The following is a 13,207-nucleotide window of genomic DNA, read 5'->3' on the forward strand; positions in this document are numbered from 1 at the left end:
TCAAAGTCACTTGCATTTTTTTTAATGACGGTTGACTAGTTTACCAACTTCTGTTTTCAGGTTAAAAGTAGTCAATATTGCCAAAAAAGCAAACATTTGATCCAAAATCTTATGTTAGTGTACAGACCGAAACGGTCCCCCAAATTTCTCCAGCGGTTTCCCAAAATTTGGACTTGCAACTACAGTAGAAAAGTAATGGTTGTTTCTCGCTATATCTTGTCGATAATACGAATATAGCCTACGATCAATAGTTCACGTCCGGAAAGGACCGACGAACAGTGACAGTGCGAGCATTGAAATCTGCAAACAACGAAGAAATGGAAGCTGGCGGATGGGAACGGGATTGCGAATCTGTTTTGTTGCATGAGAAAGAACCTGAAAAATTTGTTCTGTGATTGTGCACTGCCAGTAGCCTAATAAATAATTCGTTTAAGCAAATATGGCTATTTATTGGTATTTAAATGAAACACTTGCGGTCTCTTAAAACTACTTAGCGGTCACCCAAACCAAACCTTAAAAAAAAACTGTTAGTGTAGCGGTTGCGCCGCGGCCGGTCCATGAGGAGTTCGGCCGTATATACTGTTTTAGGGTAAATGCTTTAATGATTTATGTAAAGCAATCTCTGCATACGGCAACGTTGGCAAGTTTGAATACGTAACGTATATAAGGTGTAATGGCTCTATTTAGATGTATTCAAGCGAGCCCCAACTGCCTGTTTACTCACCACCGCCTCGCTCGAAAGCTTGTCAAGAAGCAAATTTAGGACCATTACAACTGTACCGTTCTTTGTTTACTCCAAAGCAGGGATTACCTCATGGGCATTCTAACGTTTTCTAACGGTTACTGATAGTTCGTAAACCGGCTGTAGTTACCAAGAACTTTAACGAAGTATAAACAATAAGCACATACTGCCCTTACATGCGGTGACATTAGAGATGTCGTTGTGTTAGAAGACAGTAAAGTTAATGACATACATTTAAACAAGCAACATCATTACCAAGTTCAACATGCTCAAATACAAGATGGAATTAAATCCAAAGTACTTTATACACAATTCTTCTTTTACGCAATTGGTTTTGAAGATACATGTTTTCCAATAGAAACAGCATTAGCACCACAATGATGGTGATGTAGGCCTAACTGTGGTGTAATGAGAATCCCACCAAATTAAAGTACAGGTTCGGTGGCTGTAGGGAGTAATTTAGAGACACCGGCATGCATAACTGCCTAAGCACGTTATTACCCGATTAAAGTGACTAATACTTTTTTCAAAAAACACTGTGTTAGACACACAAGAATCACGTTTTCGATAAACTACACTATATAACTAACAACTTTGAATGTACCACTATGTATGACAGGAAGGTAAATTTACGTCGGGGGATTTAACGCCTTGCATACAAACCCATGGCAATTTCAGGCGTGAGTTGGTGTTTGCAAAAGGTGTTTGCACATAGAAGGTCAAATGAAAACACTTTCATTTTGAGAATGTGGCTTAAGGACAGTCGGTGCAAATACCTTAAAATAGCAGTAGCAATGTGTCACACAGCACGTAGTAACTAGTTTATTAGTATGTGAAGAGCACAAGCACCTAAAAGTATATTAGGTGGATTTCTAGCACGCAGGTGTTGTGGATTGGTTTTAGGACTTGTCGTATTACCAAGCATTCACTTGTATTTTACTAGGACGGAAAAAAGTTTTTTTTTTTGCATTTTGATTCTCCACATTAGGAAAAAAAGGTTAACCAAGACGAATGAAAGTTGTTTATCAGACAAGTCGATTTAAAAACCTCAATTATTTGTACAAAGTTCGTTTCAAAATCAGAATCAAACGTGTATCCATCTTCGATTTCCACAACTCAGCTAGATCAGGGTAAAAAAAATAACCATCAAACATATGTGACTAATCCTTAAATAGCTACGAACATGTTTCCTGCGTTGGCTCCCTTTAATACGAAGCAGCTGCAGACGAGGGCACGGTTGGTAGTGGTAACGGGTTTTGTTATTACTGGATTTAAGATTTTTTGTAGAGTTTGGTTTGAAAAATTGAGCATCAAAATTTGGCCAGAAACGGGCTCAACACAAACGTAGTTTTTTAATATACCGGTTTGTAATCATTTTGCAAGCGAGCTGACTGTTGTAGGCAATTGCAAAGAGTAATCCAACGTCAGTGACATTCCGGGAAATCCAGACAAAACACACGAAATCCAGGCGAACTATCGCCTCTGGCCTTTCGAGTCGAAAGCCTTGTACAGCAGTCACGGCACTACTAGCGACTTTGAAGGTGCTGAGAAATATTAGAAATGTGTTGCGAGAGTTGGAAAATAGTGATGAATTTATTTAAGGTCAGAAGTGGACTGCTGCATAAGCTGGAAATAAACGCCCTGAGCATTTGATTGAATACGCTTATTGTCCATAACTTAAAGGAAAACAACCAAGGCCAGAAAGCAGTCAGCTAGTCTCCATACGTCAGCATTATATAACCAAATGTATTTTGTTAGAAAACATTGATTTAACTGATGATGGCAGTCGTTTTGTCTTAACAAAAGAACATATTATGATTGATTTAACAACATTGTGCTTTACTACTAAGCCATTAATTACAAATCCCAAGCTTAAGTTCTAATTTTATAAAACATATCGCGAAACTAAAATAAACTTGTTTCTCCTAGCTGCAATGGCATATTTACAAGATGCTAAATCATAGTTGATGTATTAAATAAAGTCTATTCGACGCCCCACTGTAATGAATGACAAACCATTAAAATGGCATGTAAAACACACACAATAAAATAGACTGCAAACATCTAAACGATCGTTGTTGTTATCATCAGTGCAAATTAATGACAGAACTAATGACAACAACAATTAATAATTCGTTTGCAGTCAAATATGTTCACCATAATTAAAAATTCTAACCAGAAACAAACAAGCCAATATATTTACATAAAGCATGACGTTTCGACATCAACTTGTGTCATTCTCAAATAATTAAATCTAAAATCAAGCTGCGCGTAAAACCAGTAAAAGCAGTAAAAAAGGCAATAAACACAAGCGCGAAAGCGCTTGTGTTTATTGCCTTTTTTAATGCTTGATTTTAGATTTATTCATTTGAGAATGACACAAGTTGATGTCGAAACGTCATGCTTTATGCAAATATATTGGCTTGTTTGTTTCTGGTTAGAATCTTTAAAACCGTGAATTGTGTACATAATTAAAAATCCTCTTGAATGAGTTTGTGTGTCTTGTGTTTCAATAAAAAAATGGTTAAAAATATTGCACTTGTAGAATAAATAATCATTTTTCAGTAATAAATTATTTTGATACGAGCGACAATTTAAAACAATACCAGACATAATGGTTTGATTGCTCAAGTTTGTGTGTAATACTGACTTATGGCGACTATCGTATGCCTCGCGGGTATTTTAAATCGTTTACACGCTAAACGCAGCAAGCGCTGATCAATATATGATAAAGCAATCGATGTGAACAAAAAGGACACAAAAGACCTTAAACAAAGAACCCAAAATACACAATGTTGCCGTGTTTTACCAAAGTACACTTGTTTTAGCAGGAATCCGAACAAATAGGTCTTCTATGAATAATGATACACACATTTTGTGGGCTTTTTATACATCCTGCATTGTTAGTTCAAACAGGTGTATTTTTATTCATGCACATATACAGCAAAACTGCAATGGATAGAAAGCACGGCTGTTTTCAATGCGTTTTGTAGCCATAGGGAATAGATATGTGGTTTGGCTTTGGGGCATAAAGCGTTGTCACACGATTCAGGCTTCAAGCGACAGACTAAATCGCTTTCCTGCGGCCTTGGGTCAACGTTAGTACGGTTAATCTCGTTAGATGACAAAGTCGTTTTCAACCCAAGACGTACTTACACAAGAAAAGCTTGATTGTTAGTTTTTCTAGTAGGTCTCATGGTAAAGCCGCAGTTACACTGACGTCTATGCGAGGTATGATTTGTTTTCAAACTCGATACGTCATATAGAATCGGAAGTTTGATGACAGCACATAGTAACTATGCTATAACTAGCCTGACGTAGCCCTAGGGTTGTGTGTTGATCCTGCGGAATCGGTTTAGTGTAACCTACTTTTAAACAGCGTCACGCGATTTGCTTTTGTTTTACAGGTGATTAGGGTTACAAAGGGCAAGAAAAAAAGATGGTTTGGGGGTGAAAGAAATTTCCCAGTACAATGCAGAAATCTATCAAGGTCTCCTTACTCTTGCTCGGTATCATAGCAACTTTTACCACATACAAATTAAGCGATTCGATTACAAGCCTGGCTAAGGTCAGAGTGAGGTATTTGAGTGGACAAAACTTCACAAACGATATCAACACAACCCAAGGTAATAGGCTATTACAAAATATAACTCTTTATCTGCTGATTTAAATTAGTTGAAACTATGAAATTGCTCGTGGTAATGTATTTATTAGTGTGGATAACGCTATTTGCCCAGTAATATTTCGTCCGAAAAGAGATTAGGTCCGCACTAGGATATATCATCGTCGTAACTTGCTATTTAATGACCTCATAACCATACGATCGACATTGATTCAAATAGGTTCCGAACTTAATTAATACGACGTGTTTTTGCGTGTTTAAAACCTGTTGCGTCAAGAATTAGCATAAATTAAATGCAGTATAACTTTATGCTTTTCTTTTACAACAAAGATGAATAGCTTAAATATTAACTTGCATTCTATTTCCAGTAGTTAAGTCTCGTTCAAACACGTTGAATAACACTTCAACCACAAAAATGTAAGACTCGTTAGTCGTAGCCGTTTTTAATATTTGACCTATTGAAAGCTTTACCCATGGGTAAAAAAGGAACAAACACAAAAGCAGAATTTGTTTTGTTTATCGAACGAAACTTATAAACACATGCAGAATAAACCACAAAACGATCAACAAATCAATACTCAATTTAGCTGCATTTTTGACTATTTGTCATTATAATACTTTACAATACAGGTTACTTGCCACATAAACTTCACAGCAGGGGTCGGCAACCCCTGGCACGTGTGCCAAGGTTGGCACGCGAGGTGGTTTTTCATGGCACGCCAACCGATTTGCCTGTTTATATTGGAGTGACATTTTAACCTGTTACACTACTTGTTTGTAGTTTTTATCATGCCATTGTTTTAAATTGAGTCTTACATGTACAAAACACTCCGCTTTCTTTTTATTAATGTTATCTGCTGGCACGAACCACTATTATTTAGAAAAACGTTGGCACGCGAAGCCATTACCACAAGGAAATAACAAGTAAATTGACACGTGTCGCCTAAAAGGTTGCCGACCCCTGCTTTACAGATTGTCAGATCAAACGCTCCTATTAATACTGACATATAATTTCCAGAGTCATCCAGTAAAACCATTGGAACTCGTCTTTTTTCCACTCAAGTATACAACAACGAAGACATTTTATTACTTCGACCGAGACAGAAATTTTTAAAGCAACCTTTAAACTCTTTCGACTTCCCTTGCAAAGTTTCAGGTTGTCCACAGTGGAACGGTAAGTCTCAAATAGAAACTGATTTATGTGTCTACAATTTATAGATAGTGTAACAACCGGTATTTATCATACCTGAATGCATTCCGGAACACTATTTACGGATTTGTTCATAAGTTTAATGGTGAAAATAACGGCCCAAATAGACGTAAAAAGCGACATGATTTATTTTTTCAAACGTTTTGGCAAATACTCATGCCATAATCAGTGATATGAAGGCCACATCAGTTACACCCGTTTATATAGGCTACTCTTGAGTCACGTGAAGGAATGATAAAAAGGTGCGAAACAAGCGTCGCAGAAAAACGAATGCATTCCATTTTTCGTGTAACTAAATCGGTGACTTTCTCTATCCACTTGAAGTGATACTTTGGAAACAACCACACATTTTGACATGAAGTACTTCATCACAACATGAAGCCTTAGTATTTCGGACCCAAATTCACATTTCGGACGAAACCGTAACGAAACTAGTTTGGAGTTATACGAAAATGTGCCCAAAATGGTACGATAGGAATAATCAAAATGATACCACGTACATCGCTTCTGCACATCCATACAACCAGACCAGCGAGTGTGGCATACATGGGGTCACGTTAAGCTGACATTTGATTTACCAAAAGCAAGCATTACAGGCCAACAAATTCCAATGAATAAATGCCAAACAACCATGGCGGTTTTAAAACGTACATCGTCACAACAATGCACAATTAATTTTATTCTCAGATGCCCGATGGAAGATGGTCATATTCGTAAAATCAAAATCGGACAATTTTAGAGCACGGGAAACTGTTCGTAGGACGTGGGCTACAGTGCGGTACATGAATGGAGGCCAGTTTTCCATCGTCTTCGTGTGCGGAAACACAAGCGGCAATTCAAACGAGCTCATGTTGAAAACGGAACACGACCGTTATAGAGACATACTGCAGTATGATGGACCCGATGGCTACAAGTACGTAAGCTGAGTACATAACATGCAATAAGCCTGCAAACCAGTAGTGTACAATGCGGTATCGCGTTTATTTGTTTTCCACCGTCAGGAATCTCCCATTAAACACTGTAATTCCAAAGTTTTCAGAATACCGTTAATTTTGTGTGGTGGAAGAAAACACAGTGACCCAGTTGTACCGTCGCAAATGCCAACATTATGGAGCAAATAATGTATGTGGTACAACTGGCGGTTTCAAGACATGGTTTGCCAACCATCGTACAAACAGTGTTTTTTTGTGTAACTAAATATAACAAAAGGTTAAAGCATTCTTTATGTGTTTAAAACGATTTTGTAAAATTGTTTGTCTTCAGAAAAACAATACATTTTTCGGCAAATTAATTAAAACAGACTCGTCAACCTGTTTGGAGCCACAAAAATGATTGTGTTGTGCAGATTGCCATTACTGTCATGAAAACCTTGTGAAGGGACTTTAAAACGCTGAAGTTGTTTTGAGAAAATTACCGGAGAAGCAAAAAGATTGATAACGTAATGTGGGTAGCAACAATACTTCCGCGTAGACTGTTTATATCATCAACCAAGCTATTTGCTTCATATCAAACAGTTTGCATTAAGCACCATACATTTAATGTTGCTATTACAGAAACATTACTCTGAAAACACTGGCTGGAATGCAATGGGCAAAAGACAACCTTCCAAGCGAAACATACTACGCGACGAGTGACGACGATGTGCTGGTGAACATGAAAGACATCCAAGTCCAAGTGGATGCAGCCAACACCACTGCAGTGACAAAGGAATGGGACACATTTCCATTGTTGTGCTCGTTTAAAAAAATGATGGACGAATCGCCGCACCGTCATTCAGAAAGCAAGTGGTATATTTCAAAAGAGCTATACGGGTGGCATTCGTGGCCTTCGTCTTGTTACGGCGGCTTTTATATAACGACTGTAGACGTTGCTAGTCGACTTTACGATGAATCCAGGGCAGTGCCCATGCTCCATTTAGACGACGTATGGATAACAGGCGTTTTGCGGCAGCGGATTGGCATGCCCGAGGAGATGCTTTTTAAACCAGGGAATACAAACACAGTGAAACATTTGAATAATAAAGTTAATAAACTCTTAACATGGACTAAAATGAAACCAACAATAATCAATAACAACGTTTGTTTATGCTAGTTCTTTTTATTGTTACTGCAATTACTGTTGAACAATCGCATACGTATGAAATATTTGTGCAGTGTTTGTACACATTGTTTTTTGTGAGCAATTTGACAGACAACCAAATCAGATGATTTACGGATAAATCTCCAAAATAAGTACCGTTTATCCGAACCTTCAGCAAGCGAGTAAAAACCAGTGTAATATAAACATTGTTTGCTAAATAAAAGCCCAAAATACTGTCAGTAAATCTAATTCTAAAGGTATTCCCGGAAAACTGCTATTAAAGCTTTTACTTACGAACAGTGATTTGAAACTTGCTTCCTGCGTATGTTTAATTACAAGGCCTTATTGCTGCTGGTGGATGACATATATCCTGTGTATGCGACGGACGTGAGAAACAATGGAGCGAAGAAAGCAATTAGCAGAGACAGTGTATGGGCGGTAGCTATAATAAAAGCAGGTTTTGTATTTTGAAAAATGTTAAACAACTAGCGTGAACCGGCAAACGATCTTTTGAAATGTTAGTGCCAATGACTTTTGTTACTCAGCATTTGTCGGGGTTTAATTTGCTGATACGAACTACTACCAGTATAGGATACAACTGCAGATGTGCTGATGATGTAACAGTTTTTCGCAAAGCCTACTCAGCGTCCAGTAACGTGCGCTGGCAAAAAAACCACATAGCGTTTTCTCCGACATATAGCGTTAGTATCGAGTTTAGTGCGTTCGTGAGAGCACAAATGCTTCACCATTTTCTACAAAGCTATGTCACCTTTTTATAATGCTTGAAGGAAAAAGCAAAATGTTACATAAAATTCGATCAAATTTTTACCGTTATTGATTGAATAACACGGGGTCTTTTATTCAGGATAGTTGACAAGAGAGGGGTACGTTAACGTATGTGGATATTTGATAATCAAAATTGTTTGTGTCTCAAAGAAAAGGCAACCGAGTGTTTGCTGACGTCTAGTAAGCAGTGTACACCTTCAATGCCCAACGCAACAACACGTAAATTATCGGTTTCGTTTGGTAAAACAAATGAGGTTATTAGCCGACTAGAAACATCGTCAAAGCCAGAATGTCTCATCAGGAAGTAAATCTGATATTCTTTATAAGTTAGCAAGGCCATTAAATTAGTGTTTGAAAGGAATATTTTAGAAATCAGTTATGGGGTAAAACGGTTGAGAGCCTCTGGTCTTAGTTCTCACAGCTGTTGCATGCATAATCTGTAGATATTTGCAAAGAAGGACTGATATGTGGAAGTTGGCATTTATCAACTTCCTTAGTAGTGATGACCACACTGTTTTGCCTTTATGACTATTATTAACTGTGACGTCGTATTGTTTACTTTCAAGCATATGTGACCAAGCAGGATGTTTTCATCATACTCAAAGAGGAAAATCATTTCTCTGTGAATATAAGATGTAGGGTACGTCATTTTGTGTTTTTCGAAACCAATGACAAATATAGGTCATGTTAGCCAATATCCTTCTCATCAACGAACGCTGAAATTAATCACCAGTCAACCGGTACAAAAGTGAGATAGATACAACTTCCTTTTAGTAAGGTTAGGGTAAGAAAAAGATAAAAGCCAGTATTTGAGTGTGAAACGTCACAACGTTTTGACAGTTTCCATTGTCATCGTCCGGTGAAATAAACCAACAGAAGGGATGTAACTTGTTTTTAGTGCAATTGTGTCGCTATGTGTTCTTTCACCAAGCGCAATCAACTCAACTCAACTCAACTGGCGCCGCACAACAGTAAAAAGGGGACGACGGGAAGTTGAAGATACAAAAAATAAGTGGTGATAAAAAGGCAAACGGATTCGTTACAATCTGCTATACCTAAGGCATTGGTATAACCAATACAAATAGAGTGGTGTGGATTTTTCATCTTTGTTTAGTCCTGAACTGTCGACACGTTGCAATGTTTTACACTTAAATACTGGCTTATATCTTTATTTGTGTACTTAAGGATAGGGTAAGTTTTAATTCAAAAGGTGTCATGAAAGTTATAGGAAATAGCTGTCAGGCCTATAGTATTTGTTTATTAGCAGTGACCACGCCTCAATAGCAAATATTTAAAGTCAAGGCGTCTGTAGATACGCATGACGTCTTGCTCGCTGAACCTAGTCCTAGACGAATGAAACTGAAATTTGCCAAAGGCATACTTGCAGATAGGCAGCGTTATTCACAGAAAAGTATTTCTCGAGCACAAGGGGGTGAAAAATTCATTTTTGCAGACCGCAACTTCATCAAATGTTTTGGGGTCAGCGACGAAATGCGGATATACATTAAACGCTAGAAGCTAATTTTGTACTATGCTTACTTGCAACAGCAGTCTCATAATTTTTGAAGTTAGTTTCTCCAAACATCCCCAGCATTGTTACGAAAAATAGGTTTTGAGCTTGGGTGTGGTGCGACAAATGATTTCGCAAACTTAACGAAAATGAACTATTTATAAACGAAAATATACCCTTGTGGCAGCAACTGCGTTTTTTTCCTGCGTTATTTATCCACGCGTAACCGAACCGCACAATACGTCACGTGCATTTTTTCCCTCTGCAACGTATTATTTCGCGACTTTCGTCCTGTCTGTCGTGAAACCCATTCGATGTTTGCACTTGCGCAAATCAACAGCGCTACACCCTTTTCACTCACAAAAAACTGTAGCATATTCGAAACACCATTGGCAAACAGTTGTAGTATCAATGGATTAGTTTAATAGACTACTCGGACTGTTTTGTTTACTTAGATTGCTGAAATCAATTACGTACACAATGCGCTCAACATTTTTAAAATCAAGTTACTTGAACTTTAATAAACAGGGATGTTGAATTGATCAAACGTGTAACATGTGTCTCAGTCTTGTGTCAGTATTTTTTAAGTACCAAACTAAAGATCTATAACTATAACATAACATTTCTACCACTGAAGAAGTTAAAACAATGTGAACGCTAATCCAGCATCATTCCATCAAACCACACAAACTTGCCGATTGCTGGCCAGCTACTGAGTTGTCACCAATCTGGAAGTCATTAATGTTATTTAATGCCAACCCGCGGCAGAGGGAAACCGAGGAACACAACACAGTGACCTGGGTAAATTCTCTCATAACAACTCAACCAAAACCGACTATTCCTTGAGTCAAGCTGTGACCAGCCAGCTAGAAAACTGGATTTTGACAGGACTGGATAAACTAGTTCGAAATGTGCGCACAGGCTCAACATCTATTATATATATATAGAAATCATTTGGTCAGTATTACCTTTGTAAGTTTTTTGATCTGTACTTAACACTGGATAAAGTTTCGTTAAATTAAATTGTATAAGTGTCTTTTTAGTTTGTGCATTGGCAATTTTACTTGAAATAGTACGTTGATCAGTATTAAGAAGTGGCTACGAATTGCGGTGTAGTACAACAGTATGAATCACCGGTTTGAAAAGGGCTTGGTTCGAACAATGCCGTAAAGAATTGGCATGTCCTCGTCCTGCATATCAACATTATTCAGATTTGATTCGCTATTTGTTCAGGAAAGTTATTTGCTTTTTAATAAGTTGCCTTACTGGTCAGAGACAGGATTCACTGGAGATAAAACCAAAGATTCCATTATAACACAGGTCCAAAAATATAGGTACAATAGTAAGAGGTTGTTGTTAGAGGTAACCTGGTGACAGGAAATACGCCCGTTTCTGGAGTGCAGTCAACTGCAACCATTGCAGGAAAAAGATTTTTTTAATGTTGATGATAGTGACTCTAAGAACTTATTACAAGGTGGTCCTTTGACGTTGTTGCAGAGTTATTTCGACTGACAAACGCGAGGACAACTGTAAGAGATCGTAAACAATTGTAAAATTTATTAAGATGTAGGTTTTTTATAACTTTCGCTTTTACTGTTTAGCTAAGAGCAAAAAGAATGTCCACATAGTAACAGGTCGTCGAAATAACAGTTATGCGTTTTCTTTTTTAGTATTTTGTAGTCAGTAATACAGTTTAACTGTATGTAGAACATCTATCACATTTCAATGGTGTTTACTTTACTTGATAAACGAAAACGCGGACCAAGGTAAAAACACTTTTTTTCGTTATTTTACATTTAGACTCAGAAAAGCTTGAAAAGTTATGGCACAAAAGAGCCGTATTGCTTTGATTGAGGTTCCCTAAAAAGTTCAGTGGTTTAGAAAATACGTTTCATATTTTCCTCGCGATATTCTTTTATAGCATCGAAATACAAAGAAAAGGGCACCGCGTCAGTCGTACTGGGAACACCTACATTAACTGTGCCACGTACTTTAATTGCTTATTAAACAGCGTTAAAATGAGAGAAAGCCACACAATAGATCGATTTACTAACCGAAATTGCAGCAATTAAACTTCAGCAACAAAAAGCTGAAAAGATATAAATCCATTTTTAGGAGCCAGGTTCAAATCGTTTCCTGGCACAACGAGGTTTGTTTACAAGCCCTGGTTTCAATCAAGCTTTTTAAACAAATCTCAGGCAGATAAGAGTAGGGGTGTTGGAGGAAATATATTAACTTGGCAAAGAACTCCTGAAGCTGTACTCTCAATACCAAGAATGTTTCGACATAGTATATAGGTTTCTTTTTAGACAAGGTTAGACAAGTGTGGACAAGATTTGATAGGCTTTCTTTTTAGCTTTGCAGTGGTAAGCGAAGAAGTTACTCCTGTAGGAAGCATATGAAACAAAACTTCTATGTCGTGTCTGACCACAAGATAGGTCGCACGTTTAAACTAAACACCGAGGCTTTTGATGTCCGTATGACCGTGAGTGGGTTCCACAGCTTAAGATTTTGAGTGTGTGGAATCAAGTACAGTAAAAAAGCAAATAAACAGAAGGTCTATGGGCTCTAGGCTTGCTTGTCTAGTCACCCAAAGCAAGCAAGTGACACGACTTATCCGTTGCTCTAAAGTTTAAACAAACCTACGGTTTGACCTTATATGCAAAAAGTTATCCGTGGCCTGATCGAATATTATCTTACAATGCATTGTCAACATGATGTATGGAAGAAAGGTTAACACGGAAGTTTGAACCGTTAGCGCTGGCTGTAGACTTTAGGGTCGTCCAAAATGAGACATGAAGAGTTGACAAATGTTGAGCTATAGGCATCCAAGACATGTTTATCCAATACGTGATTATTATTAAATGCATGAGTAAATAGACCGAGGAAAATTACTAGTGAGACTGAATAGAGCAAGTACATTTTTGTGACCAGACAGGGACTGGAAGAAAATAGAGGTAAACCACGCCTTTTAAAACTTGTCTTATACATTTGCGAAGAAACTATTAAACGAGTGTCTTATCGCCTGGGTATACACGAAATAATATCTTATGAAGATACGACCTACGAGTATTATTGCAGTTATTTTTTACTGCTGTACTGCTTGACAAAACACTAGAGATGAAGTTGACTAGAGGTAACAGTCTTGTGTTTATTTAAGGTTAAGACAAAAAACTTACGAATGATTAACTAAGTCTGGGTTCTCAGCCCTGAGTAAATTATTTGCGAGGAAAAAAAACGCAACATCATTCAACATTA

At 37.6% G+C, this 13,207-nt stretch overlaps 2 protein-coding genes across 2 annotated transcripts in view; one reads left to right on the forward strand and one right to left on the reverse strand.

Annotated features, from left to right (window-relative positions):
- The window catches only part of LOC145238216 (N-acetyllactosaminide beta-1,3-N-acetylglucosaminyltransferase 4-like), a 49,133-nt gene that overhangs the window by 17,594 nt on the left and 18,332 nt on the right, over nt 1-13,207 (reverse strand). The window lies entirely within an intron of this gene.
- On the forward strand, nt 3,987-8,004 carry LOC145239335 (beta-1,3-galactosyltransferase 5-like). The gene is made up of 4 exons (XM_080102644.1): nt 3,987-4,368; nt 5,383-5,538; nt 6,262-6,487; nt 7,128-8,004. The coding sequence occupies exons 1-4, from the start codon at nt 4,215-4,217 to the stop codon at nt 7,663-7,665; spliced, it is 1,074 nt and encodes a 357-aa protein (XP_079958770.1). The 5' UTR covers nt 3,987-4,214; the 3' UTR covers nt 7,666-8,004.

This window comes from Phallusia mammillata, chromosome 7, assembly GCF_965637545.1.
Source record: "Phallusia mammillata chromosome 7, kaPhaMamm4.hap1.1, whole genome shotgun sequence".
NCBI lineage: Eukaryota > Metazoa > Chordata > Ascidiacea > Phlebobranchia > Ascidiidae > Phallusia > Phallusia mammillata.

What these genes read in the sequence shown, in the direction of transcription:
- LOC145239335 (XM_080102644.1), top strand. Translation starts at nt 4,215, where the DNA reads ATGCAGAAATCTATCAAGGTCTCCTTACTCTTGCTCGGTATCATAGCA. An exon ending in CGATATCAACACAACCCAAG is followed by an intron (nt 4,369 to 5,382) that starts GTAATAGGCTAT and finishes TATAATTTCCAG; the next exon opens with AGTCATCCAGTAAAACCATT. An exon ending in AGGTTGTCCACAGTGGAACG is followed by an intron (nt 5,539 to 6,261) that starts GTAAGTCTCAAA and finishes TTTTATTCTCAG; the next exon opens with ATGCCCGATGGAAGATGGTC.